Source organism: Lynx rufus, unplaced genomic scaffold (assembly GCF_022079265.1).
Source record: "Lynx rufus isolate CCGP_SWC_20201006 ecotype Redwood Valley unplaced genomic scaffold, mLynRuf1.p SCAF_19, whole genome shotgun sequence".
Lineage (NCBI taxonomy): Eukaryota > Metazoa > Chordata > Mammalia > Carnivora > Felidae > Lynx > Lynx rufus.
Genome location: NW_025814833.1, coordinates 27,436,237 through 27,457,335, shown reverse-complemented (window position 1 = coordinate 27,457,335; position 21,099 = coordinate 27,436,237). Strand labels below are relative to the sequence as shown.

The window sequence follows — 21,099 nt, the reverse complement described above, 5'->3', positions numbered from 1 at the left end:
CCCTCTTGTGGTCAGCAACAGATAAGACATTCCTATAGGAATCCTTCTGACACAAAGGATCTAAAACTTGGTTTAACATGAGGAGTGTCTAACATGTGAGAAGAATTAAAGGCAGAGGGGAGGGTGGGGAGCAACAAAAGCAACGGACTTCTGACCTAGTTTTGCTTATTTTTTTATTCTTAAAATATTTTCAGTTACTTCCAAAGAACTACGGAGAATTTGTACTCTTCAAATGCTACCCACTGGGAATCACTTATAAATTATGGGAAATATGGAGGCGTAGAGAAACAAAGCAAATGGCATCATGAAAAAGCAAATAGCTAAATCTAGAATGTGGGACTCTACAAGACTTATCGGGCAGGGTGGAGTGGGGATTGCTCTATATCAAGAGAGACTTATGAGATATAGCCATTAAATGCAATGTAGGGACCTTGTAAGTATTGAGATTCGAACAAAGCAAGTCTAAAAAGACATTTCCAAGACAACTGGGGAAATGTAAACGTAGACTTGGTAGGACAGCATACTAAGAACTTACTGTTGATCTTACAAAGTGTGATAATGGCACCGTGATACCGATGTAGGGATAAAATGACAAAAGAGATGTCGGGTTCTGCTTTAACTAAATACATCAGAAAGAAAAACAATAGATGAAAACAAGTGTGGCAGTAACTTGGTAGCTGCTGAGATGGAGAGCTGTTATCCTATTCTATTTTTGTATACTTCTGAAATTTTTCCTAAGTTTTTTCTTTTTTTTCCCTGTAAGAGTTTTTTCCTAAAGAGACGAGCCCTTTTTTGTTAAGACAGATCTTCATCTTTTTATGGGATTATTTTTCACCCCCACAGGCCCATTATATGTCCTTCACCAATCTAGACACCGAGATCACGGGTGTGAACCAGTCAAACAAGATCTCTACTGTCACAGAATTTATTTTATGGTGGGCGACTGACTTTTTAGAGACATTCATATTGCAAAGTTTAGTAATACAATAAAGACAATAAAACAGGATAAGCAGAATCACTATGTAATCTTCTCTTGCCTTCTTAATGAACACACTTCATTTAATCAACAGATTACTGTAATAATCTAATGAGTATATTCAGGATCCAGAGCCAGTGAAGAAGGAAAGCACATACAGGAGAGGGAAACCCCTTCATTCAGAGGTATTCCTCCCATTTTCCATTCTTCTATCCCCAAACTACTTGCATACGGACTCTGATTTGAGCTCAATAGTCTCTATGAAAAAATCTGGAATCCACACCATATGCAGATTTTAGAAACAAACTGCAATGTGAAAAAATAGAAAGAGTAATTCAAATCACTGTGGACCCCGGTACAAATACTTTCGTTTAGAGATGGTCACTGGCAACATGGTTCTCTAACAGCTAGAGAGTAAAAACCATCTGAATGTCTAGAAAAGGAAGTGATTATGCAACCATTAAAATGGTGATGTAGAACTGTTTAATGTCACAGAAAAATACCCCAGATATTATAAGAGTATACATAAGAAAATCTTTTTATAAATATGTACATACACGATCACATGTCTAGAAAATATTCCAAAAGATTTCAAATTCTCTCTGCTGGTAAAATTATGGATGAGGTAACAACTGTTCAGCTGCTGAATATGCCCCTCAAAAATCTTTTATGTATACAGGTGTGCATCTGCACACACATGTGCATACGTGTACTTGTTACATGCTAAAGTAGATCATGCAACTTGGGTTTTTCACCTTACTTGATCACAGGTATAATACCTCTCCACGACTCTCCATATGGAGCTACTTCATTCTTTAATTGCTGCAGAGTATTCCACTAAACGCACGTACTAAAACTTAAGTCTTTTGATAGACCTTCTGGTTTTTGGGGGGTTGATTTTTGCCGGAATGGGTGAAAGGCTAAAAATCTATTCTGATTTACCTTCAGTTAACTCTAGCTATTCCCCTGGCAACTTAGCAAAACTTGGCATGACGTGCCCGCTTCTGCACTGAGCTGCTACCCCTCGGTGGGTGGACTGCAGCTGGAGCGGGAGAATTATACTCTGAGAAGAAGCTGTATCTCTGTTCCTGTGTGGTGTAACCTGACAATGACCTATGCCTATAGAACTACAGTGGACCAGGTGCTGGCTCCAAATGCGGTACGAGGCTTTTAAGCTCGGGTGGCTCCCCTGTGGACCTACCCAACGTGAATCCAATCTTACTGGACCTGAGCCGCACTGTTACGCTGACTGATGCCATCTGTGGTCATCTCACCAATCTGAAGAACAGGTGAGTAAGATGCCTTAGCGGGTATCGCAGTGAGCACGAACAGTAATGCAACGACACTTCTCGCATGTACGTTTTTGTACTGTTTTCTGCTCACTTCCCTGGCATAAATCGCTACAAAGCAGACTAGTGGCAAAACATACACACCATTTCGTTAAAGGTTTTGGTCTACAACGCTATATTGTTCTCCCAAATTGTACCAATTTATAGCCTAACTCAGTATCAAACATGAATGCCCAGGTCTCCAGAACCCAGCTGCCATGTGAATCCTACTAATCTTTGCCCATCAGATAGGCAAAAACTGGTAACATCTTGTTTTTTTTTTTTTCTTTTTTTTTTTTTTTGGTAACATCTTGTTTTAATGTATGTTTTTTTCATTACAAATAAGGGAGAATAGCTTTTCACGTGCTTATAATCCACGGCCAGTCCTCTTATAAATTCCCTTTTCATGTCCTTTGCCCATTAAAAAAAAAAAAAACCAAAAAACAAAAAACAAAACCTGGGCTATTTTTCTTAAGGATTTGAAGTTCTCTTTAGTCTAATTTCAATACAGTCAAAAATTCTGAGTTTCCTATCATGCTTAGAAAGGTCATCTGTACTCAACAGATTCTAGAAAATTTCTCCTACATTTTCTACTCGGTTTTACATACGATTAGGTTTTTAACCCATGAAGGATATATTCTGGGGTGCAGTCTGAGGTAAGGATCCAACCCGTTTTCTAAATGGAGAGCCAGTTGTATAAACTGTAGAGATACCAAGTATTGAATAATCCATCCTGTCTCCACAGATCTAGTACTACTGAAATTACCCTAACAGAGACATGGATTTCTTGTGGCCATTGTCACTGTGCCAGTACCAGGTTTAATTACTATGTCACTGGTTTTGAGATCTAATAGGGGATTTTCCCTCTTGATCTCATTTCAATTTCTTCTTGGCTGCTGTGATCAAGACGTGTTGACTACCCCCGTACCTACTTTCTCCCCTTCCCTTCGTAGTACTGAACCAGATTTGGGTAGCAATATGCCCACCAGGGGTATGTTCCCCTGTCTCCCTGGGACATGGTGACTCAATTCTCTAATGGGATGCTGAGCAGAAGAGCTTGTGGAACTTCCAGGAAGGCGGACTAAAAAGCCACTCGGCTGGAGGAATGGCCACCTCACCCACTTTCCTTTGCTCCCACTCCCTCCTAACTGCCTGTGGAAGGGACGCCCCAAGGAGGAGAGAGCCGGAAGATGGTCATCTGGGTCCCCGAGGACACGCAGAACAGCCTACCACATCTGGACTGCTCTCCTTGGGACATATTTCGGGGGAAAACCAAATTTCTATCTGGTTTAAGCTTTCAGTTGTTTCCTATTATATAAAGTAACTCAACCATTACCAAAAGTACCCCATTTACTCTTCTAGATAAAAGTCAAAACTCTGTATTTCATTACAATTGTATTTATAGTCTAGATTAATTTGAGGAAGACAGGTATCTTTCAAGGTCGAGTCTTTTCATCAAAAAACATAATATATTTTACTTTTCATTTGGGTCCTGTGTAAAAACACTTTAAAAAAAAAAAGGTTCACCTGTGGTGTGTGTAGGTGTATGGGGAAAGGGGCGGAGGGTGACATTTTTCATTTATGATTTCTAGCTAGTTATTACTGGGACTGTTTCTAAAAATTCATCTAGTATTCAGCAACCCTACTGAGCTCTTATTGATTTTAATAAATTGGGTTGATTCCTTGGGATTTTCTCGGTAGACGATGACACTCGTAACAAATATTGACAATTTTATTTTGCTCCTTCACAATATCTATTATACATTTTTCCTCTTTCTCGTGTTGCACTGGCTTAACCCTCCCGAAGAGCGCTGAAAAGTAACACTGGTAGTTGAAAGCATACTGGTAGAGTGGTTCTCAATTCCAGATGAACATGAGAATAACCTGGGGTGTCATTAAAAAACATGGCTTGGGCTTCTACCTAGTGAATTTTAAATCTCTGATGGTGGAGCCCAGGCATGAACGTTTTTAAAGCGGGCCTTATCCATCCTCGGGGGGTTGTGAGGCTCAGCCCTGGTTACGAACTGCAGTCCCTTTCCTTTAATAAGGCTCTTTGCTGCCGTTTTCTCATAAATGCTCCATTAGGACTCCTCGCTGCCCGGGCGCCCTCTTGGTTCCTTACTTTAAAATTCAGAAGTGGATGCTGAATGCCATCTAATGCCTTTTCACCATCCACCAGGAAGGCGATAGGATCTTTCTTTCTTTATTAGTTATAATGGTTCACAATAATATATTTCCTAATTTTGAACAGTCTTTAAAATCGTTAGAATACAGATCTGGATTTGATTTTCTAACATTTAGGGATTTGGTATATTGTTTATAAAAGCCAGATTTGGTCTGCGGTTTTCTTGTTTTTGTTTTACATGCCATCTCTGTCAGGTTTAGTGTCACAGTTAATGTAAGTTTCACAGAATGAATGAAGTTTTCCATCTTTCGCCATGTGCTGGACCTCTTTAAATATTAGAATTCCTGTTTCTTAAAGGCTTGACAGAATTCACTTGAAAAACATCTCCTGCCTTCCTTATTAAACAAAGTTTGGCAAACTTTATAATAGAGCATTAGCACCTCATCCAATCACCCAAATACGTGGTGACTGCTTACAATAAATTGCTTCGTATGCAAAATAGTAGGGTGTTTAGTCACTGGCTTATTGCATCCTGGGAATGGAAGGAAGTGCTTTACAACTCGCGAAGGCAAGTCAAAAATCCATGGACCCCCACCAACGTAGTCTCCATTCAGTTAAACGAATGGAACCATTATACACGTACATGGATATGGAAGACCGATAAAGCAGAGGATAGTAATTCCAAATCTCCAAACCTTATGCTTTCCTCATTCCCCCAAGAGCGTCTCTGGGCTTCTATCTTCACAACCACATCCTATTCTAAGCTGCCAAGAATTCCCACCTGGACCCTGAGCAGCAGCCTCCTGACTCACCTTCCCATTTGCGCCCTTGCACAAATGCTGTTCCTTCTGCCTAGAACACGGTCCCAACACCCACATCGATCTACGCCCTTCCTATCTCAGCTCAAGCTCTATTTCCTTAAGGAAATTCCTAAATATTCACTCACTACAGATTAAGTCAGCTCCTTCTCGTTACATGTTCTCATGGTGCTTTGTAACATATCCTTTCTAGCATTTAATGTAGTTTGTAATTGTACATTTATGTGGCCATTTAATTAACACGTCTCTCCCACTAGACTATAAGCTTCGCGAGGACTTAGTCCGTATGTGTACTGATCGCTACTGTATGCCCAGCTCCTATCACAACACCTGGCACTTAGTAAGCACAACACACACTGGCTGAGTGACTGCTAATCCAGGGATGTATTGAAAGAGGAAAATGCCAATCATAGTACTTGTTTCTTTATATGGAGTCCTAAGTCTTCTATACTTGGCTAAATACCATCTAGGGACAGTGACCAAGTAAACTGATGTCATCTACTCACGGGCAGTTACTTACTGACAAGTTAAGGAAAATGGACAATTGTTGTTCTCTTACTTGTAAATTCCTCGTGACATATTTTCAATGTATTTGGCTTTGTCTTGTACTCCACAGTGGTAATGGTAAGTCTTAACACAGGCTTTTATTTCACATCCAATAGTAGCACCGGGCTGACTGCAAAGTGTACATTTCTGTTTAAGGGAAGAGAAAGAATAATCATAAGCAGTATTTCAAAGTTTTTGCCACCTTATTTATTCTATTTTAGCCATATTTCAGCCAAACATTCCAGTTTACAAAGAAAACAGCCAGTTCTCTATGGAAAAAAAATACACCAAACTTACTGTTGAGCATCTAGATTAAATCACGCTGCAATTTAAACCACACTCTGATAGACTTTCTGATATTAAGTCACTCCCTGATGTTTCCATTATTTACCTATACTAACCTTCCAAGGTCTGATATCTAAACATAAACAAGATATTCCTGAATACTGCCAAACACACCAAAAAATGATACTCTAGATTTTAGTGGTTGGCTTCTCCTCCTCACGGGACTAGGTCCTTGGCTATTATGACTAAAGAATGAGAAGACAGGAAAGCGATTCCCCACGGAGGGACTGCTACCAAGTAGGTAAAAGGGCAGAGGGAGTCTAATGGGGCTGAAATCTTTTCAAGACATCACAAGTTGCCCTAGATCTGCCTTGCCTCAAGAATGTTCTGAGATTAAAAGGGTGATTGTTGACAAAAGAGTTTCATAGTCAAGTAAGTTGGAGGAATGCAACAGATTGCTTGATTGCAGAACTTCTCACAGCCTTTCGGCAAGAAGGAGGGTATAGGAAATAGCTCCCAAAGTATTGAACTCCAGATGCCCTTTTATTTTTGGAGGGGTTGGGGAGCATCTCGATGGACTAATTTCCTTTGGAGCACACTTGGAAAAATGTTAGGCTAGTGAGTACACCAACATTTCACTGTGCAGAGGTAAACAAATAAGTTGACCAGAACGGAACTGTTATCCTGGTCACCTATTTATAGCTGTACAACAACACTGCTCGGTGTGATACGTGGAAGAGATTTTTCCCTTACATATTTTTGTAGTATTATACATTCTGATTCCAAGGAGTTTTGCTTATAAAAGACTAATCAAAGTACCAATAAACTGAACTGGATTTAAACAGAATAGTTCACATCAACAATCTTCACACCTTCAAAGCTGCAGTTACACAAAGAAAGGGTCATTTCTAATGGATTCAGATAAAGCTCAGCAAAGCCTGAAACCACTGGATGAAAGGCTGAAGGCGGACTCACGACGGAGGGGCACGGATTACACTCGCCACCCGAATCCAAGGACCAGACATTAGGACTAGTCTGATATTATAAAATGTGGATGATACAGTCCCACCTGTGAAGTATTCTTACCCCCAAAAATCTTGATACCGAACCTAATCAAGTCTTTACATCTAACTTCCACTTTAAAGACAATCTGGCGAGTAGAGGGACAAGTTAAATGGCATCACAAATAAGCAAACCAACAAATAAAACATATGGGGTATTCTACAGGACAGTTAATTCATTTTCTTCAACAGGCCAATGGCACACGACAAAACAGAAAAAGAAACAACAAAGACAAGGGGCGGGGAAGTGCCCTAGGTTACGTAAAGGATAGAGAACAACCAAATGCAATGTGTGATCCTCCTTTGGATTCTGATTCACACAACTCAACGTTAAAAAGATAGTTTTGAGACAACTGGGGAAATACAAATACGAACTGGGTATTAAATGACACTGAGAACTCACTGTTAATCTATAAGGGGTAATGACACTGTGGTTAGCTAAGAGAATGTCCGACTTTTAAGACATACATACTGAAATATGTAGAGGTGAAATGATATGAAGTCTCATCTCTGCTTTAAAACACTTCTAGCAACAAGAATAAAAGGCATAGATGAAACGAGTGCCGCAAATTCTTGATAACTGATGAGTCAAGGTGATGGACAGATGTGTGTTACTAGTCTTTCTAATTTTGATAGGTTCGAAAATTTTCACAATTAAAAAATGTTTAAAGTCATCTCTAGAGACAGTTGCTGTCTTAAAGAAAAGATTTTGCATTCCATTGACATTTTATGATATTCACCAACTGTAAAGGAGTAAGTGATCAATAAAGATGCCAATATTTCTTAAAGCTATTTATTAGTAATTCAGTGTGTTTAAGAACAGGAGACTTAGGCACATTTTATAAAGAAAACTTTAAAGCTATGATAAACATTTTAAGAGACATAACTGTTTATGTGAACTTTAACTAAACAGAAGGCTCTGAAAAAAATCTTTTCCTTTCATTAAAAAAAAAAAAAAAGAAAAGAAAAAAAAGAATGAGTAACAACACAGGGAAGTTCCCAATGCTCTATTAGGGTTATGGAGTTGTTCTGTAAGCAAGCTTAAATAATATAACATTTTAAACTTAATTAGGTGTGTCACATTCACATCTTCATTTATTTTATTAAAAGACCCTCAGATACCCTGAAATATAAATCTCAGTGTAATTCTCTGAAGTAATGAAGTTACATAGAAAGAGGAATAAGTTTCAGTAACATCAGCATCCTTTATTATATTACAAATAAGTCCAATAGATACTTGCTTTAACATATGAACTACTTTATATTAAATTTTTTGATGACTGGATAAATTTGAGATGTGTTCTAAGTTTAAAGGAGAGAGAAGAGTAACGTCGCATAGCATAAATATAAAACCACAGACCATTCTTTTTCCTCGCTTAATCTCCTGAAGTACAGTTTTAATATCAAAATCTCCAAATTCTGCCCTTGATGTCGTTGTGAGCTGGACTGTGCCAGAAGAAAACAGCTAGAAAAGAAAAATGCAGGAACATTTAACGTTCAGAATTCTTGTGAGAAAAAGATTAAACAACGTAATAACAAATGTGTTATGTTACTTCAATATCCTGAGAAAGAGGACTTTTCCATAATAATCAAGTACGGACTCAAATACTTTTAATACATTCATCTGTCGGACTAAAATATAACCCAAAATAAGGACAATGAAATGAAACTAACGCTGCCAGTGTGAAGTCAAGGTTAGATACTTTATTCCACAATGCAGATTTCAACAATGTTACCCTGTCATCTCAATTGTTTTATTACGTTTCCACAAAGTTTTTTGGCTTTGTTTTCTTCAGTAGACTTCAGGCACAGCACGAAGCCCAACCGAGGGCTTGAGGTCACAACCCTGAGATCAAGAGTTGGATGCTTAGCCAACTGAGCCACCCAGTACCCTGTTTCCACAAAGTTTTAAAAAATAGTTTAAACTGGCAAATTTCAACCATTGATGTAGATCAAAATTACCTGGGGAATTTTTTTTTTTAACTAGACATGTTTGGGATATACTGTAGGGTTGAGTATTTTGGAAAACAGCTCCCAAGGTAAATCTGATACACCTCTCTGGTCAAGAACCTCTGATATAAATAATCTAATTTTTTAAATGTTAATTTTAATTCTTTATTTTGACAGAGAGAGAGAACAAGCAAGCAGGGGAAGGGCAGAGAGAGGGAGAGAGAGAATCCCAAGCAGGCTCCACACTGTCAGCACAGAGCCCGAAATGGGGCTCGAACTCACAAACCTCGAGATCACGACCTGAGCCGAAATCAAGAGTCAGACGCTTAACCGACTGAGCCACCCAGGCATCCCAATAATTTTTAAAACCTAATCATAAATGGGATGAATAATTCAATACAATCAAACTCAAAAATGTTTATGTACACTGTATGTGCGACCTGGATCTAAGGATGCAAAGATATAGTTCTTCTCTTCAAAGAATTAAGAGTCTATTATTAAGGGAGAGGCTCACAAATGAGTAAGTGCAATACAATGTGTGAAGCACAACAACACAGATATTTCCAAGGTTGTAGTGGACACCGGACACCCCTCTCACGACAGGTTTATAAGCCGAAATTTGTACAGTTACGAAATAGTTAACTACCAATTATCCAGAATATGGTAACTATAATTAGGACCACTTTAAATCCTACTAAGTCATAAAGGCTGTATTTTTAAAACCCTAAAGTTAATGAAGATTTGGGACTACAGGATATACTATTCATAATTCAAAACCACTAACGCTGGAGAGAAAAGTGCCATATTTGGTTACTAGCTAAATGCCTTTCAAAAAAAAAAAAACTTGGGTTTAAAAGCACATAAAAAGAACCACGCTTACCATGCACTTATAATGTGCAGCTGCCTTCTTGGCGTTAAATATATGCAGTTTTCCTCTGGCTTCATTTTCTTCCTCCCCTACATGACAAAATCCACATTTAGGCCTGGTGTCACTAGGGCTGCTTCTATGTGGAGACCTATCTCTCTGCAAATGTAAAAGGAAAAAAAAAAAAACACTTAAAAAAAAAAAGATCCATCAAAATATGCTATCAGTACCCTCAAGCTTAGTTAACATTTCAAATGATGAGCTTTACCTATAAACACAGTTTAAATGAAATATTCATGGTGCAACAAAAAGTAAAAATCTCACATTTTCCTACTTACATAGGAACTACTTTCCATTTCATCTGTTCCATGGGAGGATGTAGACCTGGTATCTTCCGACAGCCCTTTAAAATTGGTTTTTCGTGGCCTTCCTTTGCGACTTTTCTTTTTACTTTTAGGTGATGAGGGCTCCAGTTCATGTTCATTAAAACTTTCTTCTAAATCAGCTGCTTAAAAATGAACAAAAAGCTTTACATGGACCGATCTTAAAATGGGCATTAGTTCATGGGTCCTTAGAATACACATTTCTCCTTAGAATGAAATCCCCTCCAGAAATGAGGAGAAACGGTGTGTGGAATGCTCAATATAGGAACCTTAATGTTTCATATAAATGCAACCAAGATCAAATACCAAAAAAAACAGTTTTAGGGACACCTGGGTGGCTCAGTCGATTAAGCGTCCGACTCTTGGTCTCAGCTCACATCATGATCTCATGGTTCATGAGTTCAAGCCCCACATCAGGCTCCACACTGACAGTGCAAAGCCTGCATGGGATTCTCATCTCCTTCTCTCTCTGCCCCTCCCGTTTGCTCTCTCTTTCTCTCTCTCAAAAAATTAAATAAACTTAAAAAAAAAACCAGAAGACTTCAAAAGTTTTATTATAATCCTTGTAATAATGATTTCTTTTGGATTTATAATTCTATAAAAATGAGTTTTGTGATCTTGACTGTGCACACAAGCCAGTAAACATTTTCAAACTCTAATTAAAGTCCATTTCTAGAATTAGCTCTTGTATTATTGTTTTTACCATAGGTTTCAAAGAGTTTTACCAAACACTGTTAGTGAAATCAGAACACTTACCTAAGAAAATAATCTTACTATAACTTGGAAAACTAAATGAAAATAAAGTAGGTGTATCTGTGCTGTCCAATATAGCAGCCACGAGCAACAAACAGGTGGTTTTTCACAATTTTAGTCGCTTGTAATTAAACACAAAACTTCAATTTCTCATTCACACTGACCACATTTCAAGGGCTTATAAGTCGCAGATGGTGAGCTGCATCTATACTGGCCATCGCAGATACAGAACGTTTCCAACATCACAAAAAAGTTCTATCAGGCAGCACTCTTCTAGGATAGCTCCTGAAACTATCATGAAAATCAAATGGGTCATATTCCACAAGGAAGTCATCTATAAATGAACAACAGATCGAGTACTTAAACAAATATTAAGTATGCAAGGAATTTCTAACACAAATGGTAAGAAAGCTATGTTGCAAGTGAGGTATATACTTTAATGGATTAAATAACATTTATGTAGAAGTTTTAGAACTGCATTTCCCAGCAATGTGAAAAGAATTTCTATGATTAATGGAACGGTGTTTCATCCAGTTACTCACTACAAACACTTCCTTTATTGAGGGCCTACTGTACATGAGACAAAGTATTTAGTGTTAAAAAGGTATAAAAACCGAATGTTCACTTCTCTTAGGGTCAAACTAAAGACAGTTTTAGGCACAGTTCTAATGCCTTTGTTTTTTCTTTTAACATTAAGTTTTCAATTCCAGGGATTAATTTCTCAATGAGAAAGCATATCAACTTCTATTCATAGATATCAATGTTTCCCAATAAATACTTAAAATTTTTTTATTGTTTTAGAAATAAAAGCATAATCATTATGACAAGAAAAGGGTAATTCAATTAGTATACTTGAATATATAAATTCAAGGAACTGAAGGCATTAGATTGTTTGCAAAACAGTTCATAAAAATTTATATCAATGCAACTTCACATAACTACAATAGGATATGAGGGAGGAAAAAGGGGGGGAAGGTAAAAGTTTTACCAGCAATAAGGTAAATTCATGTGAATAACTTCCTGTGAAGACCGAGAAGTCAAAGATATCTTCTGATCTTAACATTATAGCAAATTTCATATCAAAACACATCACCTACTTTAAACATTGAAACTGACAATTTTTAAGACACAGAATTTCATTAAAGCTGTTAGAATTACTTACACTTGCCCCAAATTAAAAATTCTTTAAAAAATGAAAAATCATAAGCAAATCTGTCCATCATTCTGGTACATGTTATACAATACATATGATATACAGAATATTCTGTTACTTACAAGGAAAACAAATAATCATTAACACTATAAGATTACATTATTAAACACCTTTAAAGAAATTACTTAACTAACTCCATTATCAGGCCAACATGACTAGTTTTCTACATGGCTTTTTTTTTTTTTTTTTGCACTAAATATGGAACCACTTGGTGTAAAATTTTAGGGGACTTTAACAGCAATAGTAAAAATCATAAAAGACTGACCGTTTTAACTATACTAAATTTTCAGATTTACACAGCAAAAAAAAGTGATAAAATAAAAAAGTAAACAAATTAGAAGAAACTCTGTTGTAATTGTGAAAAAGGATTAGTATCCTTATGATATAAGCTCATAAGAGATTAAGGCCCCAATTGAAAAATGGACCAAGAAAATGACCAAATAATTCACAGAGTATAAGTAGTTAAACACACTTATAGAAAATACGACTTTTCTACAATCCAAGTGTAAATTAAGTGATCTATCATTTTCATGAATCATAATAGCAGAGTTTAGTTATAAAAAGCTAGAATAACTGAACACAAGATGTGTTAGAAATAAACATCAAAAAGAAGCCTCACAAAAATATTGAGCTTCTGGAGGAAGAGGGTCAACTTTGGAATGTCAGCTCTCACTAACTTAATTTAATGCAACTCTGATAAAATGGTTGATTCCACGGTTTTCTGGAAGAGTAAATTTATGATATACAACAAGATTTTTTTAAAAAAGACATCAAAATATACAGTAAAGAGACAGCAGTTAAAATACTGGCATAGGAAGAGACTTTTATCAGCAGAAGAGAAAGCAAGGTTGAAAATAGACCCATAAGCATATGGGAATTCTGAGTATAATGGTAGCATTTCAAATTGAGTGGGGAAAAGACATGATGGCATAATTGCTTATCCATTTTTTTAAAACTGAGATTCCTTTCCTCATACCATATAAAAAAATCTAATCATAAAGTAACAAACAATAAATGTAATAGAAGAAAATGGAGGAGAGTAGCTTTTATAATGTTGGGTCAAACACCTAAGAAGTCATAAAGGGAAAGACTGAGATGTGACTAAAAATTAGAAACCTTTGCATGGCACATGCACCATAATCCAAGTTAGAAGACAAATGATAAACTGGGAAATCATTTGCATTTAGTGACGGAGAATTAATACTTCCATTACAGAAATCACTCACTACAAATCAATTTCAAAAGGACAAACCTCAAGAGAAAAATGCACAAAGGATAGCTGGCAATTCACAGAAAAAAGAAACATGACTAAAAGAAAAAAAAAATGAACAGAAGCCCAATCTTACTAGAGATGAGAGAAATGGAAATTTAATGTGATAATCAGATTTGCAAAAATTAAAAACTGGTAATGTCCCAGCACAGAGGCAGAAAACTGGACACCCTCATACACTGTTGGTGGGACCATAAACTGGGTACATGAGACAGTACTTTCCCCAATGTTAAAAGCAAACCAAATTTTAAAACTTTACCCTACGGAATCACTTGCATAAGTATACAAGCATATATGTACAAGGAAGATAAATACAGTTTTATCCATGAAACAAATAGACGTAAATGATTTTTGATAGAGAAATCCTTAAATAAACTATGGTTCTATTTATTCTATGGGATATAACGTAACAGTTAAAAAGAAAGAGGTCAAATGGGGCACTTGGGTGGCTCAGTCGGTTAAGTGTCCGACTCTTGATTTCGGCTCAGGTCATGGTCTCACGGCTGATGAGTTCAAGCCCCGTGTCAGGCTCTGCACTGACAGTATAGAGCCTGCTTGGGATATTCTCTCTCATTCTCTCTCTCTCTCTCTCTCTCTCTCCCCCCCCCCTCCTTCCTTCCTTCCCTCCTCACTTGTGCTCTCTCAAAATAAATAAATAAACATAAAAAAAAATCAATGGGAAAAAAGACAAATAAAATGCTTCAGTGGACGAAAATAAAAAGAATGATGTCAATCTGTAAACAACAGTGAAGGAGGTCTGTGATAAATCAGAGAATAAAAAAAGCAAGTAGCATAATAGTATCTATATATACTATGATGCCACTGTGTTTAATAAGTGTGCATATACGCTAAATATTTGTATGTAGGTAAACAAGGCTCTGGGAAGATATACATCAAACTGTTATTACTAGGTACTCCTAGAGAATGTAACCTTTTTGAGGCCTTTTTGAACTGCTTTAATGCAACAGTATTATTGTACTATTTTATTTCATTTTATTTTTTTATATAATTTATTGTCAAATTGGTCTCCATACAACACCCAGTGCTCATCCCAGCAGGTGCCCTCCTCAATGCCCATCACCCATTATTGTACTATTTTAATTTTTAAGCAATGGATAATATACTACTTTTGTAATTAAAAGAACGTCTCACATCCAATGTGGTGAAAAGAGGGGTAAACTCATCCACCCCTGATGGGAATACAATCTAGCAAAATCTTTCCAGAAAGTAACACGGCAACATGTGTCAGGAACCTCAAAAAGACTGAACCCTTTGACCCAGTGATCATACTTTGTGGAATTTACCCAAAAAGATAACTGAAAATGCACATGAAAAAAATGAGTATGAGGCTAGTCACGGCACCTTCGTTTAAATTTTTCATGGCTACATGGTTACAGTAGGGTTTTCTTCCCTAATTCAAAACTGTGAAGATGTTTTAACATTTTAACATAAAAAGTGTTTTTTTCTCCTTCAGTGATAATTATAAAAGAACTCTGCATCAGAGAAGTAAAAATCTTCCTTCCCACCTTTTAATTCTGCCTGCGCGGCGCTCCCAGCTGGCACCTGCCCTAGCTTTCCTGCTTCCCTTCCTTCTTCCTCCCTCCTTCCCTCTCTCTCCTTCTGCCTCCCTCCTTCCCTCTCTCAAGTAACCACCATTAAGGGCTTTTCTTCTCAACCTCAAGGGTTGAGAGCCTGGTTTTGAACCCTGGAACTGCCATAGACTGTGTGTCCCTGTGTGTCTTCTTACCTGAGACCTACCCCCCCAGGGTCCATGAATGAACTAAATGAATTAGTGTAAAGTTACTTAATTTAGAACAGCGCCTGGCACCTAAGACCCTCTCAATAAATGTCAGCTGTTACTTCCTCTGCGCATGCAAACGTGGTTTTTAAAAGGATACACACACAAATGGCATTCTGAGCACACTATTCTGCATCTTGCCCTTTTCTACTTAATTTATAAATTGGAAACACGCCAAATCTCAGAGCTAACATCTGACTTTTGGAGTTCTGACTATGCCAGATGGGCCATGCGGTTTATACGCACCATCTCACTTGAGCCTCACGACCACCACACGAGCTTGTATCTGTCAGCATCCCCATCCCTCATTTTACAGATAAGGAAAAGTTCAGAAAGGTTAAATAAGTTTAGCCAAGGTCACCAAGCTAAGAAGTGGCAGAGCTGGGACCAACCTATGCTAGTGAGAAACCATATGCTTTTAAAGTGGCAATACCCACTGTCATGGAAATACACAATGTCAAGTGCTCCTGGAAGTCAGAAAAAGGACAGTTTCACGTTTGCTCATGTCTGCAGAGAAATGCTCTGAAAGGAAACTTAAGAAACTGACAGCAGTGGCTGCTTTCAGCGAAGGAATCTGGAAACAGACATAAGGGTGGGAGGAAAGCTCGCGAACAACGTACACTCATCGGTACTGCTGATTTCTGTACAATGTTCACACACCTAATCAAACAAATGAATGCGATAAGAAAACAAAACCTTACCTTCGTACTCACAGCTCTTATTTCTACAAATCCAGGCTGATAAGGTGACAAAGTGCCACCAAGCATTCCCAACCCTTATGAGCACCGCCCCCTGGATGTCTATGTCACCTTAGAAAGGCCAGGTCCTTCTGTCACCCTTCTGATTGCCACTATGAGGCACAGGAGTGACCACCTTACCAGCACACCAACTCTCCTCCTCCTAGTATTGGAAAGCCCTATCTGTTCCGTTACCAATTCTCTTCTAATCACTATTTTTCTCATCTTCCACCTTCCTGGGTTAAGCTCCATTTCCTTTCCTCCCCAAAGTCTCACATCAGTTAACAGTATGAAGTAGAAAGGACCCCTGGACAGAAAGTTTCAAAACTGCCACCTACTAGGTCTTAAAACTTGGTGAAGCTAGTTAACACTCACAAGGCAAAGTCTCCTGGCGTATCAAATGGAACTGAGGAGAACACCTTCCTGAAAAGGAAGCCTTAAGAAAACGTGAAAAATGCTTTCTAAACTAGAAAATTCTATTCACTTGTTAGTTATTTCTCTTGTCATACCTTGTGTAGATGGTAAGCTCTCTGTCAAGGGGCTTTTTTTATTGGGGAATTGGCAATTCTCCCACGTGCCCACACCGAGGAGTGGCCACACACTCAATAAATGTGTGTTAGGATTATTTTTAAAACAGAAGCAAAATGACAAGCATTAAGGTTGCAGTAAGTGTCACTGCCTCTGCTGGGCACCTGGAGTGCTGCAACGAAAGGAAGATTGGACGCCCTTCGCCCCGCCTCCTCCAAGGGAAGCGCGATGTGCGTTTGCCCTGCACGCTCCAGGTCACACACAAACCTGCTTTCTTTTTCGGTAAAGGTATCAGATAAATGATTTATTTTATGCATATTTATATGTGTATGCACATATAAACAACACAACATGCCTCAAAAATAGTCTTTTTTTTTCCAAAATATGTATTTATTTTTGAGAGAGCACAAGTGGGAGAGGGGCACAGAGACGGGGACAGAGTATCCAAAGCAGGCTCTGCACTGACAGGCCGATGGCAGCGAGCCTGATGTGGGGCTCGAACCCACAAACCGCGAGACCACGACCTGAGCTGAAGTCTGACACTCAACCGAATAAACCACCTAGGCGCCCCCAAAATATTAATTCTTAATTAAGTGTGCTAAAATGAAATATGGCTGGGATTTAGTTCAAAATAATCCAGGTGGAGGAAGCAGGTGAGGGGTGCAGATGAAACAAGACTGGCCAGGAGCTGATGACTGTTAACCCAGGTGATGGGGCTTTTTTTCAAACATGTTTTCATGTATGTTTGATACTTCCTGTAGTCAGTTTGAAAAGTGTGCTAAATGAAAGGTGAACGCAAACAGTGCCTAGCGCAGTACTTTTTGCACATGGGTAGTCAACAAATCTGCTGAATCAAAGAAAAAATAAGGAGTCAGTTCTAGCAAAGGGCACAACGTGAACACGTTACTCAAATTTCCCAAGTTAAATCACAAATACAATTTAAGTTCTATTACCTTCCAAGGAAGACCACATGAATGTAGTATTTAGTGAGCACTGAACTATGTGCCCGGAATGTTGCTGAGACCCTTACAGACATTATTCCATTTAATCCTTACAATAATTCCATGAGGTAGAGTTTTTTTTTTTATTTTTTTTAATGTTTATTTATTTTTTTTTTTTAAATTTTTTTTTTTCAACGTTTATTTATTTTTGGGACAGAGAGAGACAGAGCATGAACGGGGGAGGCACAGAGAGAGAGGGAGACACAGAATCGGAGGCAGGCTCCAGGCTCCGAGCCATCAGCCCAGAGCCCGACGCGGGGCTCGAACTCACGGACCGCGAGATCGCGACCTGGCTGAAGTCGGACGCCCAACCGACTGCGCCACCCAGGCGCCCCAAATGTTTATTTATTTTTAAGAGAAAGAGACAGCACACAAGCAGGGAGGGGCAGAGAGAGAGGGAGACCCAGAATCCGAAGCAGGCTCCAGGCTCTGAGCCGGCAGCACAGAGCCCGACGTGGGGCTCGCACTCACAAGCCACGAGATCATGACCTGAGCCGAAATCGGACGGTCAACCGACTGAGCCACCCTCGCCCCTAGGTAGGGTTTTATTTTAATTCCCATTTTACAAATGCAGCATCCAAGGCTCCAGAGATACTAAACGGCTTGCCCAAGACCATGTACGAGTAAGTAGCAGAGCTAAGATTCAAATACGGATCTGATTTCAGAGCCCATGTTCAACCAGTGCACAAAACCGCCTTTCCAGTACTTCATAACAATGCCACAAAACTTAAAAGGTTTCAAGGACACTGATGTCACATAAAAATCTCCCCATCTTCCACTTAACAAAAGTAACGAAGACTGAAGGTGTAACACATTGTAGAGAAACAAAGGGAATGAGCATACTAAGGTAATATTAAAGCAGAATGCACACAGAGGACAGCACACTTTCAACACACCTCTAACAGAACTACAGTGACTCTAGTTCTTGAAACACAAATGGAGTTGTATGATTTGATAAGCAATCTCTAATATAAAGTTTCCAGAAAGTCTGTTAGGGGATCCACCAGGTCCCTGAATAAAATCAAGAGTAGGTCTTCCAAGGTTAGGCACAAGATTCCTTTATATACTGTCTTTTACAGTCACCGTAATTGTGGCACTTCCCACTAAGCTATTTTTAAGAAATTTCAGACTTATAAAAAATCCCGTTCTATTAATTCATCATGCTCTACTAACACCCGGTACAAGACAAGCCACAGGACACAGAAAGGTCACACCCAAATAAGGGATACATTCAAAACCATGCTCTGTTTCAAGCCAAAGAAAAGACATTACAAACATTTCTTGAGCACCCATACCATGCAAAACATTCTATACTGGGTAGCTTAACAAAAATAATAAGCCACAAGTTTGGCTACTTACAATTTCAAGAACCTAAACTGAGCTGAGGTTATGTTTGTAATCACGACTTACAATCTACACATTCTTGCCGCAAATAGCTAACACTCAGCATCTACTCTAAATACTGTTCTCTATCTCATCACAGATTACTTTGCTCCATATACATTATTAAACAGAAAAACCTTAACCTCTTAATGAAAATGATTTTAAAAGAACCACAAGACATAATCACAGTTCCTTGTAGGTACTCAACTGTTTATCGATGACAACCTATCATGTTAAGGTACGTCTATAATACAGAAGCTAGCATCAGCTACAAACTAGACCTGTTATTGCCAATGTTGGGTATTTAAAAAATACTGCTTTAAAAAAAAGGGTGAAGAATATATCTATTATCTAAACACATGGGCCAAAGGATGGGGCACGTAAGTTGCGGGATTTAATTCTAGGCTTTTCCTGCCCATTTTTAATGTATAAATTCCTATTAAGAGTAAGGGCAGGGGTGCCTGGGTGGCTCAGTTGGTTAAACGTCTGACTTTGGCTCATGATCTCGCGGTTCATGGGTTTGAGCCCCGAGTCAGGCTCTGTGCTGACAGCTCGGAGTCTGGAGCCTGCTTCGGATTCTCTCTCTCTCTCTCTCTCTCTCTCTCTCTCTGCTCTTCCCCAACTCATGCTCTGTCTCTCTCAAAAATAAACATTAAAAAAAAAAAAGAGTAGAAGGGCACTATACCATTTTAAGTGCTCAACGACCACATGTGGCTGGTGGCTATCATAATAGACGGTGCAAATATAGAACACTTCGTTGTCACAATAAGTCCTACTAGACAGCCTTGTTGAACCATTTGTTCTATAGCCACTTGTAAAAAGCCCTGCACCTGAGGTCCACGTCATCCAGCTAAAACCACTGCTTCTCAAACTTTCATGTGCAAACAAGTCACCTGGGATGTAGTTAAAGTGGCGATTCTTATTTAGTAGGTCAGGGGTGGGGCTCGAGATTAGGCGTTTCTAACCAACTCCCAGATGATGCCAATTTTGCTGGTACACTGATTATGCTACTTTCCTCCCCTCCTTGTTGCTAACAGTTACCAGCTCCCAATCATTCCACCCCATGCATCAGATTCTCCTTAGCACATAGCTTACTGCTCTTTCCTCTTTCCAGCCCCTGCTGCATCCTGGGTGATTTCAAAGGCCCATGGGACAATCCAAGCAAGTTCCCTGACCTTCAGTGATGTCCTCCATCAACTACCCAATCCCTATAATCACACCCGGACACCTTTATAATCACCTAAGAAGGGTTCTAACCTCTGAACTCACTATAAATCACACATACTTTGGGACCACAAAATGACCGCTTTCCCAAGCACTTTCCTTCTCACTTATCTTCAATCACGCCCCTCCCATCTATTACTTCCTTCCTGTTTCTTATTTTCCTGCCTTCACTTCCCTATCTAACTTAGATTTCTAACTAGCCACTTTCTCTGTGCTACACACAGGATCCTGAATTGCCGGAAGTCACACAAACTGAGGGTATCATTACATAAATGGTTAGCAACCTTAACTGAACCCTCTACCTGGTCTGGAGCCCTTACATTTCTCCAAACTTCCTTTCCCATCTTCACAACTATTCCTGCAAGCTTTCTCCTCTCTCCTTCAACTTCCAGCCCTCCTGCCTCCCCTACATTGTCCCTCACAGAGGAAACAGACGAGAGAGGAACTACCTATCTTCTTCCTTCTCTATTACAATGGAAGTGTCCTCCCATCACAGGGCAATTCTGGTTGTGCACGGAGTCTCCCTCCTTCCTGGAGCTTCAATCTCCTTTTGCCTAACAGATCTTTCTCATAAGCATGTATTTATCAACTAATCCACCCCCCCACCCCCCCACCCCCGCCGCCTCCAAAAAAAAAAAAAAAAAAAAAAAAAGGGCCACTAAGTGAAAGAAGCCAAACTGAAAAGGCTACATACTATGTGATTCCAACTATATGACATTCTGGAAAAGGCAAAACTATGGAGACGGTAAAGAGATTTTTGAATTTAATATTTCAAAACAGTTCATATTAGATCAAACTAACATGAACAGACTGAATTATGGCGTATTTATTATTTTAAGTATTAGCAAACTAGGT

General features: G+C 38.8%; 1 protein-coding gene across 2 annotated transcripts in view; it reads right to left on the bottom strand.

Annotated features, from left to right (window-relative positions):
* The window catches only part of PHF6 (PHD finger protein 6), a 47,022-nt gene that overhangs the window by 4,840 nt on the left and 21,083 nt on the right, over positions 1 to 21,099 (bottom strand). Inside the window, exons 6-9 of one of the 2 annotated variants that reach the window (XM_047081967.1) lie at positions 10,293 to 10,462; positions 9,970 to 10,113; positions 8,500 to 8,604; positions 5,807 to 5,940 (exon numbers count right to left, since the gene is read on the bottom strand). In XM_047081967.1, coding sequence (XP_046937923.1) covers positions 5,807 to 5,940; positions 8,500 to 8,604; positions 9,970 to 10,113; positions 10,293 to 10,462 — 553 coding nt within the window. The remainder of the gene's footprint in view (positions 1 to 5,806; positions 5,941 to 8,499; positions 8,605 to 9,969; positions 10,114 to 10,292; positions 10,463 to 21,099) is intronic. The other variant, XM_047081968.1, reaches the window with a different exon arrangement.